Raw genomic sequence first — 25,573 nt, forward strand, 5'->3', positions numbered from 1 at the left:
TCATCCAAAGGCAATCATTTTAAACATAAACAGGCCCTTCTTCATCATCATTTCTGCCATACTGTTGTCACAGGGCTGGGAAGTAGAGTGCCTGCAGGAACGAGTGTGAGAGGCTGTTTGGATTGCCAGCATTCACGGGGGAAAACAGACAGACTGACACATATGTATAGTCCTAGCAACAAGAACACAGAAACGGGAGAATGATTGGGTGTGTTCATCAGCCAGTTACCGAGTCAGAGCAGGTTTACTCCAGGCTCACCGAGAGACCCTGTCTCAAAGAAGCCACCTGACATCAACTTCCAGCCTCCACACACTCATGCACACATGCACACCACATGCAGATATCACACACACATACACGCCAACAAGTTTTCTAAACTCTTGAAACGTTCAAAGCTTATGGAATCAAATGCAAGGCTTGTTCCTATTTTTACCAGCCATTACATTTACTTATCTCTGTAGCTCCGTTTCCTTTACACTAATACCTCGGGAAACATAGACACTGACGCAAACTTGACCCAAATACTATGATCCTTAAATCGGCTTTGATCGTGATTCTTCCTCTAAACACATTTTGCCCCTTGTATATCTATGTAGAGTGATCAAAGCCATTTCCCGGATGGCTGAACGTATAGATATCTATTAACTGATTTTTGTGTGTGTGTTTGTAGAGTTTAATGGTTAGGTAAGTCATTGAGATGTGGTGAGGATGAATGGAGGTCACACTGGCCCCAAAAGAATTCACCCTTTAGTCTGGCTAAACCCAACCTGCTCACCAGCCATGTCAACTTCAGTAACCTTCTTTGTGCCAGCATCTTCATTTGCAACTGATGAAGTTGACACCACGGGGTCACACAAAGAGAAACAACAAGGTTTGTGAGACAAGGTGATATATTCAAACTCCTCTCAGTGACCTGGAATCGTCACAGAACAGGCAATCCCATCTCCGGCCTCTCCCAATCCTTTTTGAAAACCTCTTCTGCCAAATATGTCTAAGGGTTGGTGATAGATAAAATGTACCTTGGAATACGCCTGGGTGGGACGGTAGGCTCTGGCTTCGCTCAGCGGGCCTGCCCAGACTTGTTGCTTGGCTCCCTTGGCCTGGAGTTCAGTTGGCCATTTTGTGAGATGTAGCTTTGGATCCCTGAAGGTCGCCATGGAAACATGTGCAGTTTCTCGGATGCTTCTAAACCCTCTCTTCTGAATGCTGGCCATGGATCCCCTGTGCGCAGCCCTCCTTTTACATACCCACATAAGGACACACACCAGCGCCCCCATGCTGGAAACGTGATCTACCGCGGTCCCCTCTACCCACCCATTTTGGATATTAGGTTTCTTCCCCATTATCCGATGGAGGAAACATTAGGATTAAAAGTTCCCATATGTCACTTCTCAGTTGATTGATAAGTCATTTCTGCCCCAGTTGAGGAGGCTAAGCATTTCACACTTTTATTGCACTTTATGGGCCCCTCACCTTGGAACTGAGGCCATAGGTATGAATTATGACGTCTGTGAAATTTTCTCTCTCCTCCCAAGTTCCTCACAGGTTGATGGGTGAAGCTGACTTCTAAGCAAATGGCTTTTTGTTGTTTTGTTCGTTTTAGGTCAGTCTTGCACTTTAAGGTCGGCGGTGGCGGCGGCTCAGGCCTTGACTGTGCGCTTGCGCAGTGGGTACAGCTGCTCCTTCCGCTGCTGCTTCTTGGTCTTCAGCTTCTCCTCGTGCTTGGTGAGCCGGCGGCGCATGGCTCTAGTGGGTCGCAGGTCCAGGGGCTCGTACTTCTTTCCTTGTAGAATTTCCTGAGGTTTTCCTTTTGAGTCTGATTGATGACAGTGAGGACACGGGCAATGGATTTGCGTACGACTCGTATCTTGGAGAGCGTGGACACCGCCCCGCCTGGGACAGTTCCACCTTCAGATCGTCCAGTTGTTTCAACAGCTCCTCCTTCTTGCCGCGCAGGTCCTGAGTCTTAATCTTGGCCATTGCTGCTTTGTTCACGGCTGAGGCCGCCTAGTTCCAGAGAAACATACACTGGCTTTACAGTGAGCCAAGTGTTTCAAGTTCTTAGATTAAATTCGGGTTTCTGTAAATTATCTCTATATGTATTAATTTGAAGCATTTATGAATTACTGGCCTTTTTGAAAATAGGAAGGAAAGTTGCCCTCTCAGATTCCTCTTTATTATCTTCTGGCGTGGTGCTTCAGTAACTTCCATGTTTTCCTGCTCATTTGTCAACAAGAAATAAAGAAAAACTGCTAATGAACTTAGATGGCCAGGCTGTCTGCTGCTCCTGCCGCTGGTGGTGGTGGTGGTGATGCTGGTGGTGGTGGTGGTGGTAGTGGTGGAGGTGGTGGTGATGGTGGTGGTGATGGTGGTGGTAGTGGTGGTGGTGGTGGTGGTAGTGGTGGTGGTGGTGGTGATGGTGGTGGTAGTGGTGGTGGTGGTGGTGATGGTGGTGGTAGTGGTGGTGGTGGTAGTTGTGATGGTGGTGGTGATGGTGGTGGTGGTGGTGATGGTGGTAGTAGTGGTGGTGGTGGTAGTGGTGATGGTGGTGGTGGTGGTGGTGGTGGTAGTGGTGATGGTGGTAGTAGTGGTGATGGTGGTGGTGGTGGTGGTAGTGGTAGTGGTGGTGGTGGTAGTTGTGGTGGTGGTGGTGGTGGTGGTAGTGATGGTGGTGATAGTGATGGTGGTGGTGGTGGTAGTAGTGGTAGTGGTGGTGGTGGTAGTTGTGATGGTGGTGGTGGTGGTGGTAGTGATGTTGGTGATAGTGATGGTGGTGGTGGTGGTAATAGTGGTAGTGGTGGTGGTGGTAGTTGTGGTGGTGGTGGTGGTGGTGGTAGTGATGGTGGTGATAGTGATGGTGGTGGTGGTGGTAGTGATGGTGGTGGTAGTGATGGTGGTGGTGGTGGTGGTGGTGGTGGTGGTAGTGATGGTGGTGATAGTGATGGTGGTGGTGGTGGTAGTGATGGTGGTGGTAGTGATGGTGGTGGTGGTAGTGGTGGTGGTGGTGGTGGTAGTAATGGTGGTGGTAGTGATGGTGGTGGTGGTAGTGGTGGTGGTGGTGGTAGTGATGGTGGTGGTGGTAGTGATGGTGGTGGTGGTAGTGATGGTGGTGGTGGTGGTGGTGGTAGTGGTTGTGGTGCAGGAGAACATGAAGTCTAGATGTTGGCAAGAGAGACTTTCTGAACCCCCAGACAAGCTAGGTGGGGACTTTATGTTTACACTTATGTTTTTGGACCCAAACCATAACTTGTCCACAAATGGACAACTGGGGTGAACATGTAAGTGACTGGTGATGGTGGCCATTCAGTAGAAAGACCTTCGGAGCGAGGCTGAGGTCTTCTGAGACTGTCCCTAGGACGGCAGCATCACCTCTGCCTGAGCTTCCAGATGTCCTCAGAGTGGGTTAAGTCTTCACATTGCCACAGCCCTGTCCACCGGTGTCTTCAGACACACTTGGGGTTTTCTTCTGTTCCTAGTGCTTCGACCAGTACACCCCAAGCCTTTGGAGGATCTCCCAAATCTGCTAAGCTCCCTCATTCCCACCAAGCCTCAGAGTCGTGAGTTCATTTTGTGTTCCATTGTTGGTCAATTCTGGTGTGAATTAAATTGCATTTAGGACTTCCACCACAGGAGACTTAACTAGTAATCCCTTATACGGTAACTTTTCACATAAAATTAACATCTGGATCAACCCCTCTCCACCCCCAGAAAGCCCTACAAGCTTCCATTTGGCAAGCGTGTCCCCATTACCATATTAGGCATGTTCTGTACGTATTTATTAATTTTATCCTAAATTGTTTTATATTTATATTACATTTATCCTTACAGTCATTTCCCTATATGTCTCAATAGTCTCATTTTATATTTGAAAGCCTGAAGTTAGACGATGTTCATATAATTAAACCAAAAACCACAAGTCTGGCAATCAGATTTATGACCTAATCCCAAAATCTGTATACTTCATTGTAGCATATTCCTTCCTGTCAGTGGTGTGCTTCATGAGGAATGGTGTGCTTCACGTGGTAGCAAGATCCTCATCTCCTTCCCTGTCTCTTTGTAAGTGTCCATACTACCATTCCACCTCACACTTACTGATGACCTACTGTGTGCCACTCCATTCCACCTCACACTTACTGATGACTTACTGTGTGCCACTCCATTCCACCTCACACTTACTGATGACCTACTGTGTGCCACTCCATTCCACCTCACACTTACTGATGACTTACTGTGTGCCACTCCATTCCACCTCACACTTACTGATGACTTACTATGTGCTACTTCATTTCACCTCACACTTACTGATGGCCTACTAAGTGCCAGGTTTTCATTGTAAAGCTTTACTGAGTCGCATGTGCAGGCTAAGTCACACATCATTTATAATCAGGATTTAAGCTTAGGGTTCTAAGATAAACTGGCAATCATAATTGTTCTCCAGATCATTTGTTTCAAGTGGCAGATAATTGATAGAAACTTTCCCTTCTGTCCTGGAATTGACAGACATTTTGTCTTAACATAAAATACCATATGAATTACAATATTAAAAATAAGATTGTTCCAAAATATTGAGATCTTTTCTTTTAGATCATAGGATGGCTGGGGAGCTTTATTGTTTAAATTTTACATTTTTAAACTTTATTCAATTTATTTGGGGCTGAGATACACCACTAGAGATGTGTATGGAAATTAGAAGAAAACTTTCAGGAGCTAGTTCTCACCTTCCTCCATGTGGGTCTCAGGGATTGAACTCAGGTCCTCTGGCTTGGTGGAAAGCACCTTTATCCCCTGATAAAGCCAGCCAGCTAGCTCTTAATTTTTTCTCAATATCACTGGCCAGACCCAAAAAGGTTAATATGCAGGAACATGCAAAGGCATACAGAGCTGCCTGGCTTTGCTTGTAGTAACCCAACCTGCGGGTATCCTCCAAAGTATGGTCTTCTCCTGCCTCTTCCAAGAACTAGTCAAAAAGACTCAAATCTTCTCTAAAGGTTTTGTGGGGATGGTCTTCCACAGAAGATACAATCAAAGAGTTCCATAGAGCTAGATTTAAGAAACATGAGGCGAGGGTCTCAAAACTCATCAAATACATGGTAGGCATTGATTTTGCAGAAGGTAAACTGGGGGAAAGTAAAGAGAAATAACATTATCTTTCTGATTAATAAGAAATGCTGCCAAGCCCTCCCCAGTTGCTGTAAAGAGCTGCTTTTCAATACTATGGCCATGATGGATTAGCAGTTAGTGAAATCAATTTAGAGGGGTCAGGAGCAGCATTGTTTTTAATTAAGTAGAATACAATAGAAGAGAAGACAGTGTTTGTGGGAGACAGAAGGTTAAGTGTTTCTTCCAAAGTAAGAGGCACTCTTTATTGTGGGAAGTCGTCAAAAGAGTTTGAAGAGAGAAAAAGAAGAAAACAAAAGCAATGTTAGCTCTCTCTCTCTCTCTCTCTCTCTCTCTCTCTCTCTGTGTGTGTGTGTGTGTGTGTGTGTGTGTGTGTGTGTGTGTGAGTGTGTGTGTGAGTGTCTGTCTCTCTGCCTCTCTCTCTCTCTCTCTCTCTCTCTCTCTCTCTCTCTCTCTCTCTCTCTCTTTCTCTCTCTCTCTCGATGTTGCTCTCCTAGGAGACTGGGGGAGGCTGTAGCAGTTTGTCCTCTAACCACCTGCCCTTGCTCAGTTTCCCAGGCCTGCACACTGTGACATCTTCCCACCGCCATTCCCAGAAGGAAGGCTGAGCTCCTTCACAACCTCAAGGCCACTTCACTTTCCTACTAACACCCGCTCATGAGAGGCATCATGCATTCTCAGAGATGTAAGGGCCGTGCGCACATCCACATGTGTTTTCTACAGCCCAGGGCGGTGGCCTGAATGTGTACATGTCCAGCTCCCTTCCACACCTCTTCTCGGATGTCTCCCAGGCATCTCACACTCAGGGCTTGCCGGGAACATTCTTCTTTCTTCCGTCTGTGCGTAACCACACTGTTTATGCTGCTGTTTCATTAGCAAAGTCTCTTCAAGTACATGATGCACCTTCACAGTAGCTGTCCCTGTGCTCTGTCCCTGTGCTCTGCCACCTCCTTCCTCCCCCTCCCCCACTCACCTGCCCCATGCCAGTGTTCCCTTTGCGTACGTATGTAGGGTTCCCTTTGCGTACGTATACAGGGTTCCCTTTGCGTATGTACACAGGGTTTGGTGTTTTGTCATAAGATATATGACCCCAAACTGAGAGAAAACATGAAATACTTTTCCTTCTGGATCTTTCTCTTTCACTTCAGCAGTCACTGTGGCATGTGTTGCCTCGGTCTAGACTGAATCTTGCACCGCTAATCTGCTCCCCTTGGGTCTCCTCATTTCAATAGAATTCAGCTTGGGGCACAAACTCGGGGTCATCCTTGCCCCGTTTCTTCCAGACGTCGCACCTAAGTCATCATTAAGAAAGCTGTCCTCTGTTCTCTCCACCACAGCCTCCTGCCTCTCCACCGCGATGCACACATGAACGTCATCTCTGCGTCCCCTCTTGTTCCTCTTTAGTCACCCCTGCATAGACAACCTAAACGAGCCCTTTAAATGAGAACGCCTCTCTCTATTTAAAACCTCCACTGCGGCCTTTACAACAGCCTGACAAAAATCCGATGAAAATAGCTCGTTAGCAGACCGTGTGTGCCATACCTGTTATAGGTGGCTCACTATAGGAAACAGCACAAAGTTCAAACCCTCGAGAGAAAGTGTCGAGTGTGAGAATTCTTAAAGCGGATTCTGTATCACCCCGGTGCATATAAAGACACCAAAATATGACTTTATCCTGCTTAGATACCAAGAACTAGATTCTTGTAGTTTCGTAAAAACTTTGACAGTGGTCCATTTGAACGCAGGTACCTTTAGGTGCTGCGACTATCACCTGGAGGAAATAGAAGCACGAAGATGACAGGTCACCACCATGCAGTGATGGTGCCAGAGTGCACGACTCCATAAATATGTCAGGTCTTCCTTTGCTTGTCTGTAGATATCAGAGCGTTAAGTCAGTGATTTATGCATATAATTAGTCACAGGCTCATTTGAGAAACGGTCTTTTAAAATTAATAATAAATGCTCTGGGGGAAAAATATTCAAAAATCTATGTTTCACTATTAGTGGACGGGATGATTGACTGAATATGTTATGGGCTAAACTTGTACCATTTCAACAAGATTATCAGACTTGCTGTTCTGAGAGAAAACATCTATATTCATAAGCATTTTAAAATAACTGTACTATTTGTTCATCCCATGTTTACCCGGCTTCATGTTCCCGAGCAACAGAATCAGAGCCCTACACATGAGACAGACAGGGATTGCATAGCACAGACAACCGGCAGGCCGGCTGCACAATGTGTGGGATGTTAGCAAACAGCAACGGCGTTTGAGGGGGGAAGGTGGGGGCCAATGACACATCCATGCCTGGTTTCTTCAGAACCCCGACAGGAAGACAACTGTGACCCATTTCCATCTCTGCCTCTGAGCACCTGGTCGAGAATTCTAGCTTTTCTCAGAGAACTGCATTTCAGAACTAGGAACTGTACTTAAAAGCCACGCACGATGTCCTGGACAGACAATAGTCTACACTGACTGTGGTGGTGATGGAAAATACAGTGCTCACCTTGGCTGTTCTGAGAAGTATGTAGAGCTCCAAATTCTCCTCCTTTGTAGCTGGTAGAAACAAGCTTACCCCACCATAGACAAATAATGGGGTGTTCAGTCTTTAGCTCCTTTACAATGTTTTGGGGGTTTTTTGCATTTCACAAAATCTTGAAGCTAGTTATAGCTGCTGAGTCAGGCATGCTGTGTGTCTGTTACTTCAAGCCTTTGGGTTCTCCCAAGCATCTGATGGTCATTAATTGTCAATTTCTTTCAAAAATTTTTTTAAGTATTTCAAAATACCTCCTGAAAATTCTAATTCTCGAGTCTCATGATTAATGAGAAATTGCTGAAGGTCTCATTTAGAGAGCATGGTGGACTTTTTAAAAAGAGCATAGAAATCTGACTGTAACGCAGAAATAGCATTCTGTGTAGGACGCTTGATACCATAAAGTGTAAATGTTCGAATTTTTGCAGTGGGGTTGATAGCATAATGCTAATGGCGTATTAGAAAATGCTTGTGTGTTTATGATTATATGGATACCCACTTCCCTAAATGAAAGAGAAAATATTTTTGTGTGGCATTCCCGTCAGACATCCCAAGACCTTTATGCGCTGAACAGGTTTAGATCATACACGCGGCTGCACAGGGACACAGTGGAGCTAAGAACAGGGATGAGACACATACCGACCGCCTACGCCGGAGCCTTGACCCACTCCTGATGCACAAGGGTCTCAAATAAAGGAGAAAGTTTTCCCAAAACAAAACCAGTGGAATGTGACCACAGAAAGCCAGCAGTGAGCTTTAGATAACAAACTCCCCAGGGTCCATTCATGCCGTGGTTGCCTCTCTGTCCCAAATAAGCCCGTGCAATGAATACACAAATCAATTAATATGAATACAAGCTGTGCCTAGACTAGGTATATCTACCACTTAGCATCAAAATACAAACAGCTCCAGGACAATTCACAACACATTCTAGTGAAAATACAGAGTGGACCACTCATAAGTCTTCATTTGCTGGGGCCTGGAGGCATCTCAGAGGTTAAAAGCACTGGCTGCTCTGACAGAGGACCTATGTTCAGTTCCTAACCTCCCTTATATAAGGCAGCTCATAACTCTCTGTAACTCTACAGGCACACAGAACACATGTGCACACACACACACACACAGACAAACACCCATACATACAAAACAAATAAATAAATCTTTAAAAACATAGCCACTTTCCCTCCTGCCCCTTTGTATAGGTGACTGGACTCCAGTGTCTAGGCTACTATTTCTTGATATGATATCACAAAATCTGCACCTAATATCCCCTTTCTGAGTCAGGTGTCACCTTGATAACACTTCCCAGCGGCCTCCAAAGGTGAATGTGGATTTAAGTGGCCTGGGAGAATCCCACAATCACAGATGCTTCACTCATTAGGGAATAGGGTTGATTACCAACAGCAGGTCATTCGGCTGCACCAACTCTGTTTGACAAATTGTTTATTCTTTCCATTCTTCTAGCTCCAAGTCTCCCGATCCACCGAAAACTTGTGCATTCCTTTGAGACCAGAGACTTCATGTTTTATTAAATGCTTTGGGCATGTTTACCCAGAAACTCTTATGGTACTAGACCCTCCCCCTACAAAGACAAGTATAAATGTTTGTGGGTAAAAAATAATCTCACAGTCAGTCAGTGAACATGTGGCTCTTTTATTTTCAGAGCATTTAAAACATGTAGAGCGAGCCTGGGCTAGGGTTATAACCCGTTTTAAGCAAGGTAGGTATTCGTGCTTGTTTTTTAAAGTGACTGTAAGGAATCTGAAGAAAGCTCAGCCACACTCCAGCCTCGGGCTTCCATAGGACTGAAATGAGGGTGGTTGCCGGGGAAATCAAGTCCCTGGGGAAGAACAGTGGTAGAGACACGCGTAAGGATCTGCGTACCTTGTCATTGAAATTCTCCTATTCCTGCTCTCTTTTTCCTTCTGCTGCTTTTGCTATGAGAAGAGCAAGCTAAAAAGGATACAGGGGCACTTAAGCCAAGTCGTATTTGTCAAGGTGAAAGCTGTGTGGAGCAGAAAAGCAGTTCTCCCAGCCACAAAGAAGATGCGAAGGAGCAGAGTGAGTAGGGAACCTGAGAGCCACTAAAAGTGCTTAGAAGGCCAGCGCGCTGCAGCCATCTCTGTGGGCAGCTCGCTCTCCACTGCTAAGCCTTCCAAACAATGCTAACCCACTGTTGGGAGGCCTTGCAGAGTCACTGTTACCAGAATGACTGTCCTGAAAGTTTCCTGATCCCCTAAGCGCACGCGCGCACGCACACACACACACACACACACACACACACACACACACACACACACACGACTATTTTTTGTTTTTGTTGTTTAAACTATAATGCAGAGAACTCTGGTAACAGAGTCACAGAACCAACCCCATCTCACTTCCTGCTTCTTTTACCAAAGCTGGAAAACTCATGACAAGATAATATTTATAACTGTTTTAATGGTTATATTTCATTTTTAAGTACAGAGACAGGAGCATGCACATCACTGTCACTTTTGATTTCCTTTTCTATAGCCTGTTGGTTCATCACCCAATCATCATGTATTCATCAGACTGGGCGATGCTGTTAAAAGCTTTGGTGTCAGACAGCAAAGCTCTTACTCATTATGGTGACCTTGGAAGGTCATTTCACCTCTTCTGAGTCTGGGCTTTGCAAGGGCAAAACAGAAGAGGCAATGGCTGTTTCACAGGACTGCCAGATGCTGCTGCCCCGACCCTGGAGATTAGTCCCCAATTATTAGATTTTTTTCTATAGATAGTCGATCCCTGCATCTCCTTTCATAAGCACACATTCTTGTCCTGCAGTTGACCTTAGTTCAGAAGGCCCAGAAGGGCTAGTTATGCTGCCCCCTCAGCCAGAACCAAACGCCACTGACCTGATTGTTGTCACTGACATATTCTCATCAACAGTGCTAAGTGGTCGCCTTGCAAACATAAGCCTATTAATGGCACCACAGTAATCCCTGCTTCTTCTTGCTTTGTTGTCTGTATTCTATCTGATCACCAAAATGCCTGTTACTTCTCCAGCCTCTCTGGCCCTGATGAAATAGACTCTGCCTTATGTGCCCCACAACCACCATTCCACAGCTCCCCCAAAGAGCAGCAGCCTGCCCCGTTGGTTCTGGGGCACACACTCCTCTCCAGCTGTACAGGCTTTCTAAGTGTCTTCATTCCTTTTGTGGCTCTCAGATTTCCCCAAGCCTCACACATTTCCATTACTCCAAACCTCACCATCCGACATCCCATCCTGAGAGACTCCACTCTCGAGGATGTGCACACGGTTCCATCTCTCAGCCATTGGACCATCATGGGTGCTGAATGTCTGACTTGTCTTACTTGTAGATACATCTCAGGACCTGCAGCTTTGAGCTCTTATGCTTTTCCAGGGCCTCCTAAGTCAGAAATCATAGTTCTTGTCATCCTTATTCCAAGTTTTGTAGACTATAGTGTGTGTATTAATTTGTTTTTTCTATAGGCTGATCTTAAGCCTGTATGAAGTTGTATATTTATATCTGAAGTGTGTGCTCTGTAGATTATTATAAATAACAATTGTGTGTTAAACAATATTCATAAAGAATGGGAGGAAAATTATTCCTGAACCCTGAACAGTGGAACCCAGCTTGAGCATGGGGTTCTACAACACTAGTCATTAATACCTCTATGCCAGTCTCTTTATTTGACATGAAATGTTATAAGTTAAAAGGTAACTCTTACCATCCTTGTCAGTTAATCCTACGGTCCATGTTTCCCACATCTCTATCATTTCTGAGATGCAGCGTGAGACTGGCAGAGCTCATGGACTCCATTTCTTTCTTCTTAGTGTCACTGGCATCGTAGAACCAGTAGAGTAGCATCTCCTCGTAGGACAGTAAGGGGTAGTGAACGCAGGCACACCTGTCTGTTCCACGCAGCAAGCTTGTTACTGAGTGTGGTAAAGGCTCAAAACACTGAGCTCTGAGATGTCCAGATGCAAGTGGTAATTTTGACTTACAGCCTTGCAAAGTTCCGTATGAGGAAAATTTTGAGGTATTCATTCTTTGATCACACAGAACCAGTGTGATCTTTGACTTCATTCAGGGAAACGTAAAGATGGGGAATAAAATCATCAAAAGACAGTCGGTTTCCAAAGGCCCTCGAAGATGGATAGAGAAGTGCCTTTGATGCCCATGGCCAATCTAGAAAAACTGTTTTTACCACAGAAGAAATGCTTATGTTTTCTGCATATGTTTACATAGTCTGTCACATGGAAATCCCTGCACTAAAGTATCTACTCCACGGAAGCAGGACCTCCTGAAAGGCTGTCACTTTGTCATCCCCAAGATATTTGTGGCCAGCCACACTCACAACAGAGCTGTGCTTCCAACTTTTTATACTCACATTCCTAAGGCACTCAAGCTCATGAACTCCTTAGCTGGAAAGACTGAGACGAAAATATGATTATACACAGTAAGTGAGAGCTCACGTTGACTGTCACACTTATCTGGAAACTTGGTAAATCATGCACTGTGCTGGACCTGGCAGTAGTTGGACAGACAGCGAGATGCTCGCACATTGACTACTCTGCTCTTTGCCACCTTGGTGACTACAAGGAGTTGTGAGTCTCCGGACCCCACCTACCAGGCTGCATATGTATCAAGTCCACGGCCTTAGGACAAATGGTCAGTTAAGAAATCTTCAAATTTAAAAAAAAAAAAAAGAACCCACTGTGGTTCTTCTACCCCAGGGTGTCTAAACCTGAAGAGACATTCTTGCAGGGTCATCGGGAAGCCAGGAACGCCCGTCTTCCACCGGACCAGGATCAAGCCCCAGGACAAACAGCTAGGAATACTTCCCTGCACGGAACTGTGGCTCAGAACCGCTGGTGCTGAGTCTGTTCTGCCTCTATATGTCTGTCTAGCGTATTCAATTCCTGTATGTGCCTGCGTTCTCAAAGAGTGGGAGTGGGCAGGTCTCCCCCTCTGTGGACTGCACTTTTTCCCTCGCCACCTCTCAGTTCTGTTCTGATAGCTCAGAACCAGCCACAGACAAGATGTAATAACTGACCATGGCTGTGCTCCAACAGACGTTATCTTTATGAAAACACACAGCAAGCCGTATTTAGTTCCAAGGCTACAGCTCGCAAACCTCAAAGTAAATAGATCAGATTTATAGATGTCACCTAAAGAAACTAATTCTGACTATGGTGGTTAAAGGGAGCCTTAGGAAGGCTGCGTTGCTCTTGGGAGGAAAACTTGAGATGTGCTCATAAGATGGATTTAGCCTGGCCCTGCCCTCTGGCGTCTCCTCTACGCAGTGCTCTCTGCCCAGTTTTCTCTGACACTTTTCAGACTAAGCTTTGATTGCTGGGGCTGATGCTTTTGCTACAGACTTTATGCCGGCTGGACCCACGTCTCTCTAAGACTGGCTGCTATGGTTCTTGAATGTCACCCCTTCCAGACAAGAGAGAAATAAATGAAGGCCAGCCCCCTCCATCTGCCCTGTCACGTTGACTCATCTGGTTTTTCTACAGCCTTTATGCTTTCTTGCATTATCTTGTTCGTTTATCCCTCTGTGTCTTTATTACTGTGTCTTCCAGCTGTCTGTAAGTTTGAGTCGTGTGCTGCCGACAGATCAACAACTAAAAAGGCATGCAGCGGTAACAGTAAGAGCAACAGGCAGGAAGGCTGAGGAAACGGTAGCAGGCCCCGTGAAGTGGGCGGGTCCCCACTCTTGACCCTTGAATACATGTACCTGTTCAGTGCCTGCGACGGCATTTCAATGTACAGAGCATCCACGTGTGGGCGGAGCTTGTCGACATCTGCTACAGTCACTGTTTGGTCGGTGATGGGTCCTTCGACCTCGCAATGATGTCCTGCAGGCTCAGCTGCCAACTTCAGATAGCAGATTCTCATAACTCCTCATTTTATTGAAACTCTCAGAAGGGCCTGGTGACACATGCCTGCAATCACCACATGAGGGTTGCGAGTTGGAGGACAGTCTGGGCTACATAGCGTGCTTCAGGCTAAACTGAACTGAGTCATGAGACCCTGACTCAAAAAATCATGAAATAATAATAATAACAGCATCAATAATGTTGTTCTCTATTCGACTGTTAGTGCATTTAAAAGCATACAATCCTTCCTGGCGACCCATCACTCTTGTCACCATTGACCTGTAGGAGACTGCCTTTGTGTCACTTCTTCAGTGTTTGTTGGACCCAGGTGCCTCCTGGGATGGTTCAAACCACCTATTGTCCCACTACCAAGGGCTCCATGCCTTCTGCCCCCCTTTTTAACCAGGGCCCTCTACTGCCACTGCCAGTAACAACATAGCCTTCCTCAGACAGTGGGCGGGGCCGACCTTCTCTTCAGAAGTCTCGCTAAAGGAGCCATGAAGGAGGTACTCGAAGCCTTTTGATATAAGCAGCAGAAAGCAAATCAGCAGGCCAAGAGAGAATGGTGCAAAGCAAGAGCCATGAGACCCTCCTAGGATCCTACAACCCTGGCTGTCTGAATGCTGTTTGCTGTGCTAGGCTGTAGTTACAGAGGCGAAGTAGAGCACAGTACAACCAGCCTAAAAGCCAGCCAAAGCTACACACGCACACGTGTCAGTCAGCATTGGGGTGGGGGGGGGTTCCCTGGTTAGAAGCTCATCACCAAAATCTAAAGCATTAGCTACTCCTAGCCAGAGTCAACTTCTAGAAAGTAAATGAAGAAACAGAGCCATATCTGTCTGAAAGTCTGCAAACATGCATAGGACTGTGCCTTCTCAGGGGGCATGGGGGATGGAAATCTAGCCTAGTAGTGAAAAGGGAAATCCAGGCTAACACAGCAGCCTTGAACTGGGTCACATTAGTAGCTGACACCCCACAACTACCCTTTCTTTCTGACCAAAGGAGAGTAACACTGCACTCTTTGAACTCTACAAAACCATATTCCTTCCAGAAATATGAGCCTCCAAAGCATCCATCTTTTCTTGTGTTAACACACAAGCACAAGCGTACATGCTCAGTTATACCATGTTTGCTGGTCCTCACAGTTCAGCCATGTTTGCTGGTCCTCACAGTTCAGCGATGTTTGCTGGTCCTCACAGTTCAGCCATGTTTGCTGGTCCTCACAGTTCAGCCATGTTTGCTGGTCCTCACAGTTCAGCGATGTTTGCTGGTCCTAACAGTTCAGCCATGTTTGCTGGTCCTCACAGTTCAGCCATGTTTGCTGGTCCTCACAGTTCAGCGATGTTTGCTGGTCCTAACAGTTCAGCCATGTTTGCTGGTCCTCACAGTTCAGCCATGTTTGCTGGTCCTCACAGTTCAGCCATGTTTGCTGGTCCTAACAGTTCAGCCATGGTTGTTTGCTGGTCCTAACAGTTCAGCCATGTTTGTTTGCTGGTCCTAACAGTTCAGCCATGTTTGCTGGTCCTCACAGTTCAGCCATGTTTGCTGGTCCTAACAGTTTAGCCATGTTTGTTTGCTGGTCCTAACAGTTCAGCGATGTTTGCTGGTCCTCACAGTTCAGCCATGTTTGCTGGTCCTAACAGTTCAGCCATGTTTGCTGGTCCTAACAGTTCAGCCATGTTTGTTTGCTGGTCCTAACAGTTCAGCCATGTTTGCTGGTCCTCACAGTTCAGCCATGTTTGCTGGTCCTCACAGTTCAGCCATGTTTGCTGGTCCTCACAGTTCAGCGATGTTTGCTGGTCCTCACAGTTCAGCCATGTTTGCTGGTCCTCACAGTTCAGCCATGTTTGCTGGTCCTCACAGTTCAGCGATGTTTGCTGGTCCTAACAGTTCAGCAATGATATTTTTCTTCTCAGGATCTACATGTTTGCTGGTCCTCACAGTTCAGCCATGTTTGCTGGTCCTCACAGTTCAGCCATGTTTGCTGGTCCTAACAGTTCAGCAACGTTTGCTGGTCCTAACAGTTCAGCAATGATATTTTTCTTCTCAGGATCTACATTTTGTACACCTATATATTTTAGAACTAACTTCTTCGTTATTTTCATATGAAATCCTGCTGTATGCTGCCTTTGGGATGGTGAATTGTGTGTTAATATTTATGCTACACTCTAATGGAAGTCACATTGGCACAATTCTTTCGCCGGTATCATTTGAAATGGATGATTAATTGAAAGGCATACAGATTAAATACTTCTCAGCCTGTTCCCCTAGCAACAATCACAGACTATTTTTCCTGAAACCCAGGTTTCTGCCTTGAGCTAAGTTTGCAAAGCACCCAAAAAGAAATTGGCATATTAGCTAATCAGTTTGTCATTCATCTCCAACGTATTCCAGAAAGCAGCCCTTATGAGCTCCATGTCAGAGCTGAGAGACGGCTAGTGATGGGTCGTCAGTGGCCCGGGCTTGTTGCTCATTTAGCATGCAGTTTGCTGAACTGATGATGAGGATCTGAACATGATTACACCTCTGCAGTGAGTCACTTATCAACGGAAGAAGAGCGAGACTGTTCTCATCGTTTATAGTTTTCTGAGAAATCTTTGTAGCTGTGCTGATCCTGGGGCTTTTAGCTTAGAAAAATGAAAAGTCCACATTGCTACAGCATGGGTGGTGAATGACAAATGAGTCATATGTGGTGAACCATGATGATGCTGTACAACTGGACAGGTGGACAGAACACAGCCCAATGCCTATTAAATACTAGCCAGTAGTTAGGCCCAGGGGCTGCCCTTCACATGGGACACTTCCATAGTCTGAGTGCCCTCTGTTGTAAAATGAGGGGCAGACAGCATCTCCTCTTAACTGTGTAGATCAAAGAGACCAACAGACCACATTTCAGGCAGTGGCTGTACTACTAGAGCTTGTCACAAGAGCGTGGAAGTTGCGGAGGAACGACTGTTCTAGTGAAGATACCACACGCTTTGTCAGCGGAAACAATCACAGAAATGGTCCTAGTACTGACCTCAAGGCTTCCTCCATGCTGCCTGGCTCTTGTAGTACCACAAAGTGCTGCTCAGGCTGTCTGAAGAGAAAAGACATCAATGACCTTATCCAGCTGTGAACATAAAACTGGCCTAACGATTTACACCCATTGGTACAATAGTGGCTAGCATATTATGGAGGTGACATCAGCTTTCTGTTTAAACATAAAGCCTACTCCAAAGGAAGGAACTCATGCTTTATATCATAAACATGGCCAAGAACCAATGGTTAAGGAGTTCACAGTCCCCAGGAGTGAGCATGATACTATTATTTTGCTTAATGTACATAGAACCAAACTGTCTGCCCAAAAGTTATGGTTTTTCTTTTATTGAAAATAGATTTTTTTTGCTCACACGATATGTCCTGATTACAGTTTTCCCTCCCACCATTCCTCCCATCTCATCCCCACGTCCCCTCTCATCCGGATACACTCCCTTTCTGTCTCACATTAAAAAAAAAAAGAATAGGCTTCTAAGAGACAACACCAAAATGTAACAAAATAAAATATAAGATAAAGCAAAAGCCATTGAATCACAGTTGGACAAGGCAAATGGACAAAAGGAAAAGAGCCCCAAGAACAGGCACAAGAATCAGACACACACTCGTTCACACACTCGGGAGCTCCAGAAACATCCTAAAGTGAAAGTCTCGGTGAACTCATAAGAGCTTTGCCCAGTTGATTCCGAGGGTCTTCTCCTCCCAGTGGCCTCTAGTCCCCCAGGCTTACACTCTTTCTTTCCTCCTCTTCCTCAGGGTTCAACTCTCAGGAAAGTTTCTTTAACATTGGATGGCAGCTAACAAAGAGATTTACAAACGGTCAGAGGATAGAGAATCAATGACTATGCAGTCGTGAGCCTTGAATGAGACATCTGTATTTTTACTCCTTTCCCCATGGCTCAGGGAACAAACAGAACGAGGGTAATGAAAGGCTATAGGAACTGGAGCTTGGGGAAGACCCCTAAGGAATAAACAAAGCTGCCACACTCACAAACTCTGGATTCCTACATGAGATCAGTCCCTGATCACTCCATTGTGCATGGAGCAGAGGCTCACAAGGCCTCACCCCTGCAAAGGGGCTGTCAACAGTTGATGGTACTTGAATTACACAAAGAAGTCCATGATTGAATAAGGAAAGAACAGTGCTTCCGATAGTTGATGTGTAATTTCACTTTCTACAGTGGATAATATTTAGAGGTCTGTATCTAACATAGATAAGAGTAATCCTGGACAATTTTCTTAATACTTTTAAGTTTCAAATTCACAGACTATCCCTCATAAAAACCCATTATGTTCTGATTTTTGCAATTCAACTGGAGCACTCTTTAATGTTTTGAAGATTTTTCTCCAGATGCAGTGAGTGTGTTATTCTTTTTTCCCCTATTTTCATATATTTTGATCAGATTTCTTTCACTTCCCCTACCTAAATCCTTCCAGATCTTCCCTACCCACCCAACTTTACTTCTCTCTCTCCCTCCCTCTTCCTCCCTCCCTCTTTCCGTAGCTCTCTCCCTCTCCTCCTCCCCCTCCTCTCTCTCTCTCTCTCTCTCTCTCTCTCTCTCTCTCTCTCTCTCTCTCTCTGTGTGTGTGTGTGTGTGTGTGTGTTTTCTCTCAAAAAAAAAAAAATAGAAAAAAGGATATCAAGACAAACAAACTACATCAACAAAACATTGTAAAACAATAAGACAAAATTCATCAAAAGAAATGTAACAGAAATCCCAGGGCGTTTCTTTTGTATTGGCCAACAACTCCTGAACAAACAGTTTGCCTGGAGTGTGGCAACCAGGGCATTTTGAATCCAAGGGATACCTTTGTGTCCTTTGTCCGGTGACTTCAGATCTCTGAGTGCCAGGTTTTCATTGCAAAATCACAGAAAAGAAAAGAAAAGAAAAGAAAGGAAAAGAAAAGAAAGGAAAGAAAAAGCACAGAGACACACCACTAAAATAAGTTATGGTGTGCAAACTGTTTAGCATAGTAAAATATGGCCATCAAGATGCTGTGCACTTCCCATAAGCAGGAACTACTATGCACCTAAATATATACTCCCAGAACATAAGGGACCAAAGTTTTATCACTGGGTGTGGTGATGCCCATCTCTAATTCCAGAATATAGAGGAAGCCAAGTAGACTGAGAGTTACAAGCATGCCTATGAAACCCTAACACACACATATACATACATACATACATACATACATACATACATACATACATACATACGAATGGGTATGTATGTATGTATATATGCATGCATGGGTGTATATGTATAGATATTCATTTTATCTTCTCATTTCAAACCTGACCAGGTTAAGATTTTCTAGCCATTTTCATTTCTAACTGGACCATGCTCCTCGGGTCTCCTCAGTGAGTGTTCCACTGTGGCATGGCACCTTCAACCCTTAAGCATGTTGATTTAGAGGTGTTCCCATGTTTGTGTATCTACTACTCCCAGTCGTATGCATGTTGGTGGTACAATCAGCCTTAGCCTGTCTCCTTGGATTAAACCCTGTACAGGGCCATGCTTTGTGGGCTCTTTATACTTCTTGACGGATAAAGCTAGTGATTAGCATGTGTTTCTTTTCCCAGTGGGAGAAGAATGAAGCTAAACAGGAATTAGATTGACTCCATGCTGAAGTAGATAAGAACGAACTGAAATTAATGTGATAATGTAGCATGTGTAAAGCAGAGTATGTAGTGCCCTGCACAGCTTCACAGAAATGGTTGTGGAAAACATGAGAAGGCAGTGCACTGGCAGCATCCTCCTGTGTGGAGTCCACAGTGGGGGGATGAAGAACAGGGTCCAGCAAAGCTTGAGGTGGAAGACATGGCTGGTAACTATCCCAGTGCAAGTCTTAGAGCAAGCAGGACGCCCAACAAGGAGTCACTGTGGGTGTGTGAGCCTTAAGAACTCAGGACGAAGGGATGCGTGGACAGTCAGTGGGGCTGGAACAGAGCAGTGGTCAGAAAGAGTGCAAAGCAGACATGGGGGTACGGATGTGAAGTTAGAGAAAGCAGACATGGGGATACAGATGTGAAGTTAGAGAAGGCAGACATGTGGATACAGATGTATAGTTAGAGAAAGCAGACATGGGGGTACGGATGTGAAGATAGAGAAAGCAGACATGGGGGTACAGATGTGAAGTTAGAGAAAGCAGAATGAGTCAGGGAGCACTCCTAACTCTGAGGTACTGATGGAGAAAGGTCAGCAGAAAGTTCAAACCAAACAGCTTTCTTCTCCATCCCGTTCTTCCACCTCAGCTGCTAACAGCACCAGAAAGTTGAGAAGTGTAAGTTACCAGAGCCTGTGGTTCACAGTCGTCCAGATGTTCAGTGCTTATCTACGATTGCAACATGGATGTGCATGCGTTAAAGTCATCTTCAAAGCGGCTAGAGTGAGAACATTAGTATCAAAAAAATCAATGTCTAAAGATTAGATAATTTATCTCTCTTGCCTAATCCATAGTCATTTTAAAAAAAAAAAGAGGAGGACAAGAAGAACTTTTAAAAGTTCAATTCCGCTGAAAGTTAAACTGCCTGTTTTCTACCTGACTAGGTTCCCCAGGATGAATGGACCGGGTACACACCTCGCGGGAAAGACGACGAGATCCCGTGCAGGAGGATGCGCAGTGGTAGCTACATCAAAGCCATGGGGGATGAGGACAGCGGGGACTCGGACACGAGCCCCAAGCCATCCCCTAAGGTGGCTGCAAGAAGAGAAAGCTATCTCAAGGCCACACAGCCGTCCCTTACGGAGCTCACCACCCTCAAGTGAGTCATCCTCCCTCTGCACTTTCCCTCCAACCCTGGTGTTAGCACCAAGGATCTGCCCCGATGACGGGATGTAGTGAAAAGCAGTTACACCAGTGCAGTGACTGAACGGCTTGTTGATTTTGACATTGCATTTGACTTGTGAATGCCAGTGTCATCAAAGATGGGGGAAGCTAGCACACCCTGCATGACCAAAGGCAATCATAATGGCTTTTGGAAAGAAAAAGAGAAAGAAAGTTTCTGGTTGGTGAAAAGGTCCAGTCCCCCTTCTTGGAACATCTTTTTTTTTTTTTTTTTTTCTCTCAGCTACTAAATATAGAAGTGAACTCTTCCTTCAAAGACTTGGATTCTCAAAAAATTCTAAAATATGAGGGCAATGGTTACATCAGAGAATTTTATAGAATGAGGTGATGCTGAGAAACTGGGCAGTGCATGATCGTTCTTAATATGCATGTTTGAATTTGGATTCACTCACATTACAGTTTAGAAGACCTTAAAAGTGTTTTTTGTTTATTTTGGGAAAATATGAGTTTTACACTTGTGCTATTTGGAGTAAATCAACTTTTTTCTCCAAAGGAAACAAGTAAAACTTTTTTTGAGACAAGATCTCAGCATGTTGCCTTGGCTGGCCTGGTGCAAACTATGTAGTTCAGGCTGGCCCTGAGATCCATCCGCCTCTGCCTCCTGAATGCTGGGGTGAAAGGTGTCGCTACCACGCCCAGCCTGACACTGATTATTACAAACAGGCCTGGGTTTAGTTGGTTTTTTTTGTTTTTTGTTTTTTTTTTAAGAGAGAGTAAATTGGAGCCTTGGAATATAGATCTATTTGGGTCTAAAGGATATATTTTAGGTAATTAGTGTTTTTAAAGTGCTCTCTTTATAACATGCATGTGACTAATACTGTTCATGTGCTTGCATTAGGTAAGAGAGTGAAATATTAAGAGTCAAATGAAACAGAAAAGGACAAAGTACTTAGGTTAAAAATACAAATCAGATTATTGATCAAGAGCATTGAAAGGCAGCTGATTGATCAGTATCAAGAATCATTAAAATAGCAAAGGACATTAAGAACTGGACGGGAAAAGCTATTCTTAGATCCTTTTCAAGGGGCCATATGGCAATGCTCAGAAATCTTTTAAACTAAGAATTAACAGGTATGCGGTAGTTTCATCCCCCACATAGGGAAGCCATTCCCTCGAACCTCCCATTCCCCTGTTCTTTCTCTTTGCTCCGTGGGTCAGCTGGTCTCTGGGCTAACTTCACAATCAGCACAAACACCCAACTCACTGCTTCCTAGCACACACATGCAGAGGCTGGCCCTTCCTCACCTCTTCCCAGAATCTAGTTGAAGCCAGCAATACTAGGCATCCTTTGACGGACATTACATGGAGCTAGCTCATCAATCTCAGGACACCAGGTGTGGCATCGGGGACCTCCTCAATTAGCCTCAATTGGACTTGGGTAAGTCGGCAAGACCCTGCTCTTTCTGTAAGCATTCAGAAAAAATCACAGCATATTTACTGGGGCATATGATTCGACCTGTAACCTGACCATAGGATAAAAGTTGGTTGTGGAAATTTAAACAAATAAACAAATCTCTGTTGAATGTTGACACAACTGCAAAATGTTCAAATAAATCAAATAGCAGACTGGTTTTGTATAATAGTGAGCCAAGGCGGTGCTGTGTAGTCAGAGACACAGGCAAATATGTATAATTTTTAGGGCTTAAAATAGCTCTCTTCAAGAGATAAGAATTGTCACAGCCACAGTGTCAAAATGGACAAGTGCAGGCATGCAGAGGTTAAGAAGTGGCATAAGCCTTTCAAGTTCTTGAGCTCACCTGAACTGAAGAGGTGAGGAAGGGCAGCTTCTAGCATCCTCCCTACGACCCCCCAGAGCATCCTGTCAGGATGCTGGACACATCAGCTGAGGGGCGCACTGGGTCTTAGGTGATGGAATACAATGATCGCTCACAGCAATGCACAGTTAGGAAGAGAAGAGGCAGGAGAAGGGCTGGAGGGTCATGCGGAAAGCCTGGGCAGGCTGGCACCACACAGGGGCTAAAGTCCACTGCTGGGGACATTCCTTGGGAAGCTTGTCCCAGAAATACATTCTTTGACATTAGTTCTTTCTCCTTTGCCTTCTGCATAATACTCCATCTCTAACTTCCTGGGCCATATCTAGACAACCGTACTTTTTTTAATTCTCTAGAATCTTTGAGAGCAGAAGGGGCAAGATAGTAACTTCTCACATGTGTGTCAAACTTTGTGACATTGTGACATGCTGTCATCTACTAAGTCTGTGCTTGAGAAATGCAAAAGTCTGTGCATTGAGTCACAAAAGAAGAACTGTAATGCTTTAGGTAAGCTAATGATTTTGACTGGGAGCCACACTCACCTGAGGTACATGTAGTCTGTGAGTCACAAGTCAGATACTCCTGGAGGATGGTCTACTTCAGTAGAATGTTCACATTGGATGTGAAACTCAAAATGAAAACCCATTTACCCACAAGTTAAAAAACATTTTTATTACCCAGGACAGAGTTTCATGAAGCCATCTCAGTATCTATCTCTGTTTGTGTGTGGGCCAAAAAATCTCTGAGCAGTGTGTGTCATGAGTCCTAAGTATTACCACAGTTACATATTAATTTCCATCATACTTCATCACATGTAATCATTGACTGACATCTAGTTTAACCATGTTGAAGAATTAAAAGTCAAAAGTGTCATGACTTGGAATCAATTCTTCTAAATCCTTGATGATGTTTTGACTAGAGTCATGATTTTTCTAGAAGTTGGAAGCTTTCAACCCTCATGTGATAAAGATACCCAGATCCTGGAATTCTAGTCCCCAAAAAAGAAAACTATATTTATGTTCCTACTTCTTTGACATTTAAGTCATTTTTTCCTCCTTCCTCCTCAACAATTCAGAGCTTTAGGGATGAGTCATAGCCATGAGCCAAAATAAGTAAAATTAGTCGAGTGTGTCCAGGACAACATTTTGTCTGAGGCTTTCCACTCCCTCTTCTTGCCGAAGCAGAGAGATGACTCCTACAGTCCTTTCTATTGTTTTCCTTCTTGTTTTCCAAAGGCATCTTAAGAGGTTGTTTATGCGTCAGCTACTTAGTGTTACCGACTGAGTCTTCGGCACACAAAGCCTAAGGCAGGCGAACTTTCTGAATCAGGAGAAGACCTGGCAGTGATGTCACCTTTGAGCTTGTGTGGCACCTTAGTAACCTCTATCTAAGCCTGACTCCCTCATGCTCCCATTCCTCTCCACCATACTGACCACTGACCTCATCACTGGTGTGTCCTTCTTCTGTGCTTAGCTAACAGTGCATCTGAAATGGCTTTGGTCCCCAGAACATTACAATGTTTTCAGAGAAGCTACTGAATATTCAATAATAAATTTTCAGGCAGGTCAGGGAGAGGTTTGGGAGCCAGAGATTCTTCAAAATACATCCCCACAGTTTAGCTCTGAGGAAGAGCATCAGTCTTTGTTTCGATTCTTTATCATTTTTGTTTGTTTTCAAAGCTAGACTATGGACTGCTACAATGGTTGGTTATAGTCAGGTCTGAGCTACTCTTGAATTTATTTCACTCAAGTATACCATAGAAGGAGTGTTCTAAATGATTCCAGGTGGACTGCCACTTAAAACATTCCAAACTTGGGTTGGGTACAGTGGCACATGGCTTTAATTCCAATAGCCAGGGGTTAGAAGCAGGTATATCTCTGTGAGTTCAAGGCTAGTCTGGCCTATGTAGTGAGTTTCAGGCCAGGCAAGGCTACATTGTGAGATTCTATCTCAAGAAAACAACAACAACAACAACAATAAATATAATAATAACGATAGCAATTATTATTGTTATAAATATTGTAAAATTAAGTTCAAGTACCAGTACCCAAAGCAAATACTGCTTTAAATTTTCTTCATAGTTTTAATCCCTTTATCTAAACATTAGGTGAAAAAATCCTTAGGGAGGGGACTCCTAAAAGCATTGAGAACACCACAGCCTTTACAAAGAGACCAGTCAAGCTCTTAGCAATTTAGATCGAGTATCTAAGCTGTGACCTCAAGGGGACTTGTGTCCAATCCTACATTTCGGGTGATTTATCCTCTTCATCTTCATTCATTTTCTAACTCCATGCTTTTTAAAAAATGAGTTAATTACTCTTCTCATGTTGTAACCAAATAGGTACCAAAAAGCAACTCATGGCAGGAATAACTGGTTTTAGCTCACAGTTTGAGGTGACATGTCTGTCCTAGTGCAGAGGTGTGGCCAAGTTCATGTCAGCTAGAATTAATCCCACATGGACAGTCCGTAAAGCAGAGAGTTACTAATGTTTGTGCTTAGCTGGCCCCATTTCCCTTTTGTTCAGAATAGGAGCCCATTCTATAAGATGCCACTACCCTAGATACTCCTCCTCCCTTGAACCCCTCTGATAACATCATTACAGATATTTTCATAGGTGTCACTTCAAGGTGATTTCAAGCCCAGGTGAGATAACAAGAAGGTCAGACACTAAGTGGCTCTTTCCTTTTGGCTCAACATCTTTGGGTAAGTCAGACTTTCATCATGAATAAGAGCTCTAAGTTGAATTTAGAGCTGCACACCTTAGGCTGTGACAGCCAGCATTAGCAGATCCCAGCACTGATCGATGAGCAGCAGCATTAGCAGATCCCAGCACTGATCGATGAGCAGCAGCATTAGCAGATCCCAGCACTGATCGATGAGCAGCAGCATTAGCAGATCCCAGCACTGATCGATGAATATTAGACTCCCTTATCTTGGACTCATTGTCCCTTGTTGTCTGTGGATGTTATTGTTCATTTCCATGGAAGATTCCTGAGGAGCTGCTTGACACTGAGAAGAAAATGTAGAGATAAAGTGTCAGGGGGTGGGAGGGGTGACTATCCACTATTTAAAACGAAAGAAGGCAGTATTGGCAAGTAAAATGCTTTGAGATGTGCCTAACGTTAAATCAACTCTAAAACGAAGGTCTATATCAAGAGCACCAAAACTTGTTGGTCTTTGCAGAAGTTTCGTTTTCTTTCTAGATGTGCTATGTCCCTGATTGTTCCTCACACGCTCCACATGCCCCTCCTACCCACCGACTGTTCTTCATGTTGTTTCTCTTCCCAGAAAAGGAAGAGGGTGGAAGAGAGGGGGGAGCATTGCTACTTTTTTAACCAAATATATGAGCACAGAATATACATCACTATCTTTGTCCTGCATGTTTG

At 44.5% G+C, this 25,573-nt stretch overlaps 1 protein-coding gene and 1 pseudogene across 20 annotated transcripts in view; one reads left to right on the forward strand and one right to left on the reverse strand.

Annotated features, from left to right (window-relative positions):
- The window catches only part of DLGAP1 (DLG associated protein 1), a gene marked incomplete at both ends in the record, with an annotated part of 276,037 nt that overhangs the window by 53,512 nt on the left and 196,952 nt on the right, over positions 1-25,573 (forward strand). For 14 of the 19 annotated variants that reach the window (XM_080936291.1, XM_080936303.1, XM_080936302.1 and 11 more), the window contains one exon: positions 20,117-20,331. In XM_080936291.1, coding sequence (XP_080792417.1) covers positions 20,117-20,331 — 215 coding nt within the window. Of the gene's footprint in view, positions 1-9,601; positions 9,716-20,116; positions 20,332-25,573 lie in introns of all 19 variants that reach the window. The other 5 variants (XM_080936304.1, XM_080936295.1, XM_080936305.1 and 2 more) reach the window with 1 other exon arrangement.
- On the reverse strand, positions 1,642-1,981 carry LOC308435582 (large ribosomal subunit protein uL29-like; annotated as a pseudogene). Its single transcript has one exon. The product of its transcript is annotated as a large ribosomal subunit protein uL29-like (transcript).

This window comes from Micromys minutus (assembly GCF_963924665.1).
Source record: "Micromys minutus genome assembly, chromosome: 23".
NCBI classification, from domain to species: domain Eukaryota; kingdom Metazoa; phylum Chordata; class Mammalia; order Rodentia; family Muridae; genus Micromys; species Micromys minutus.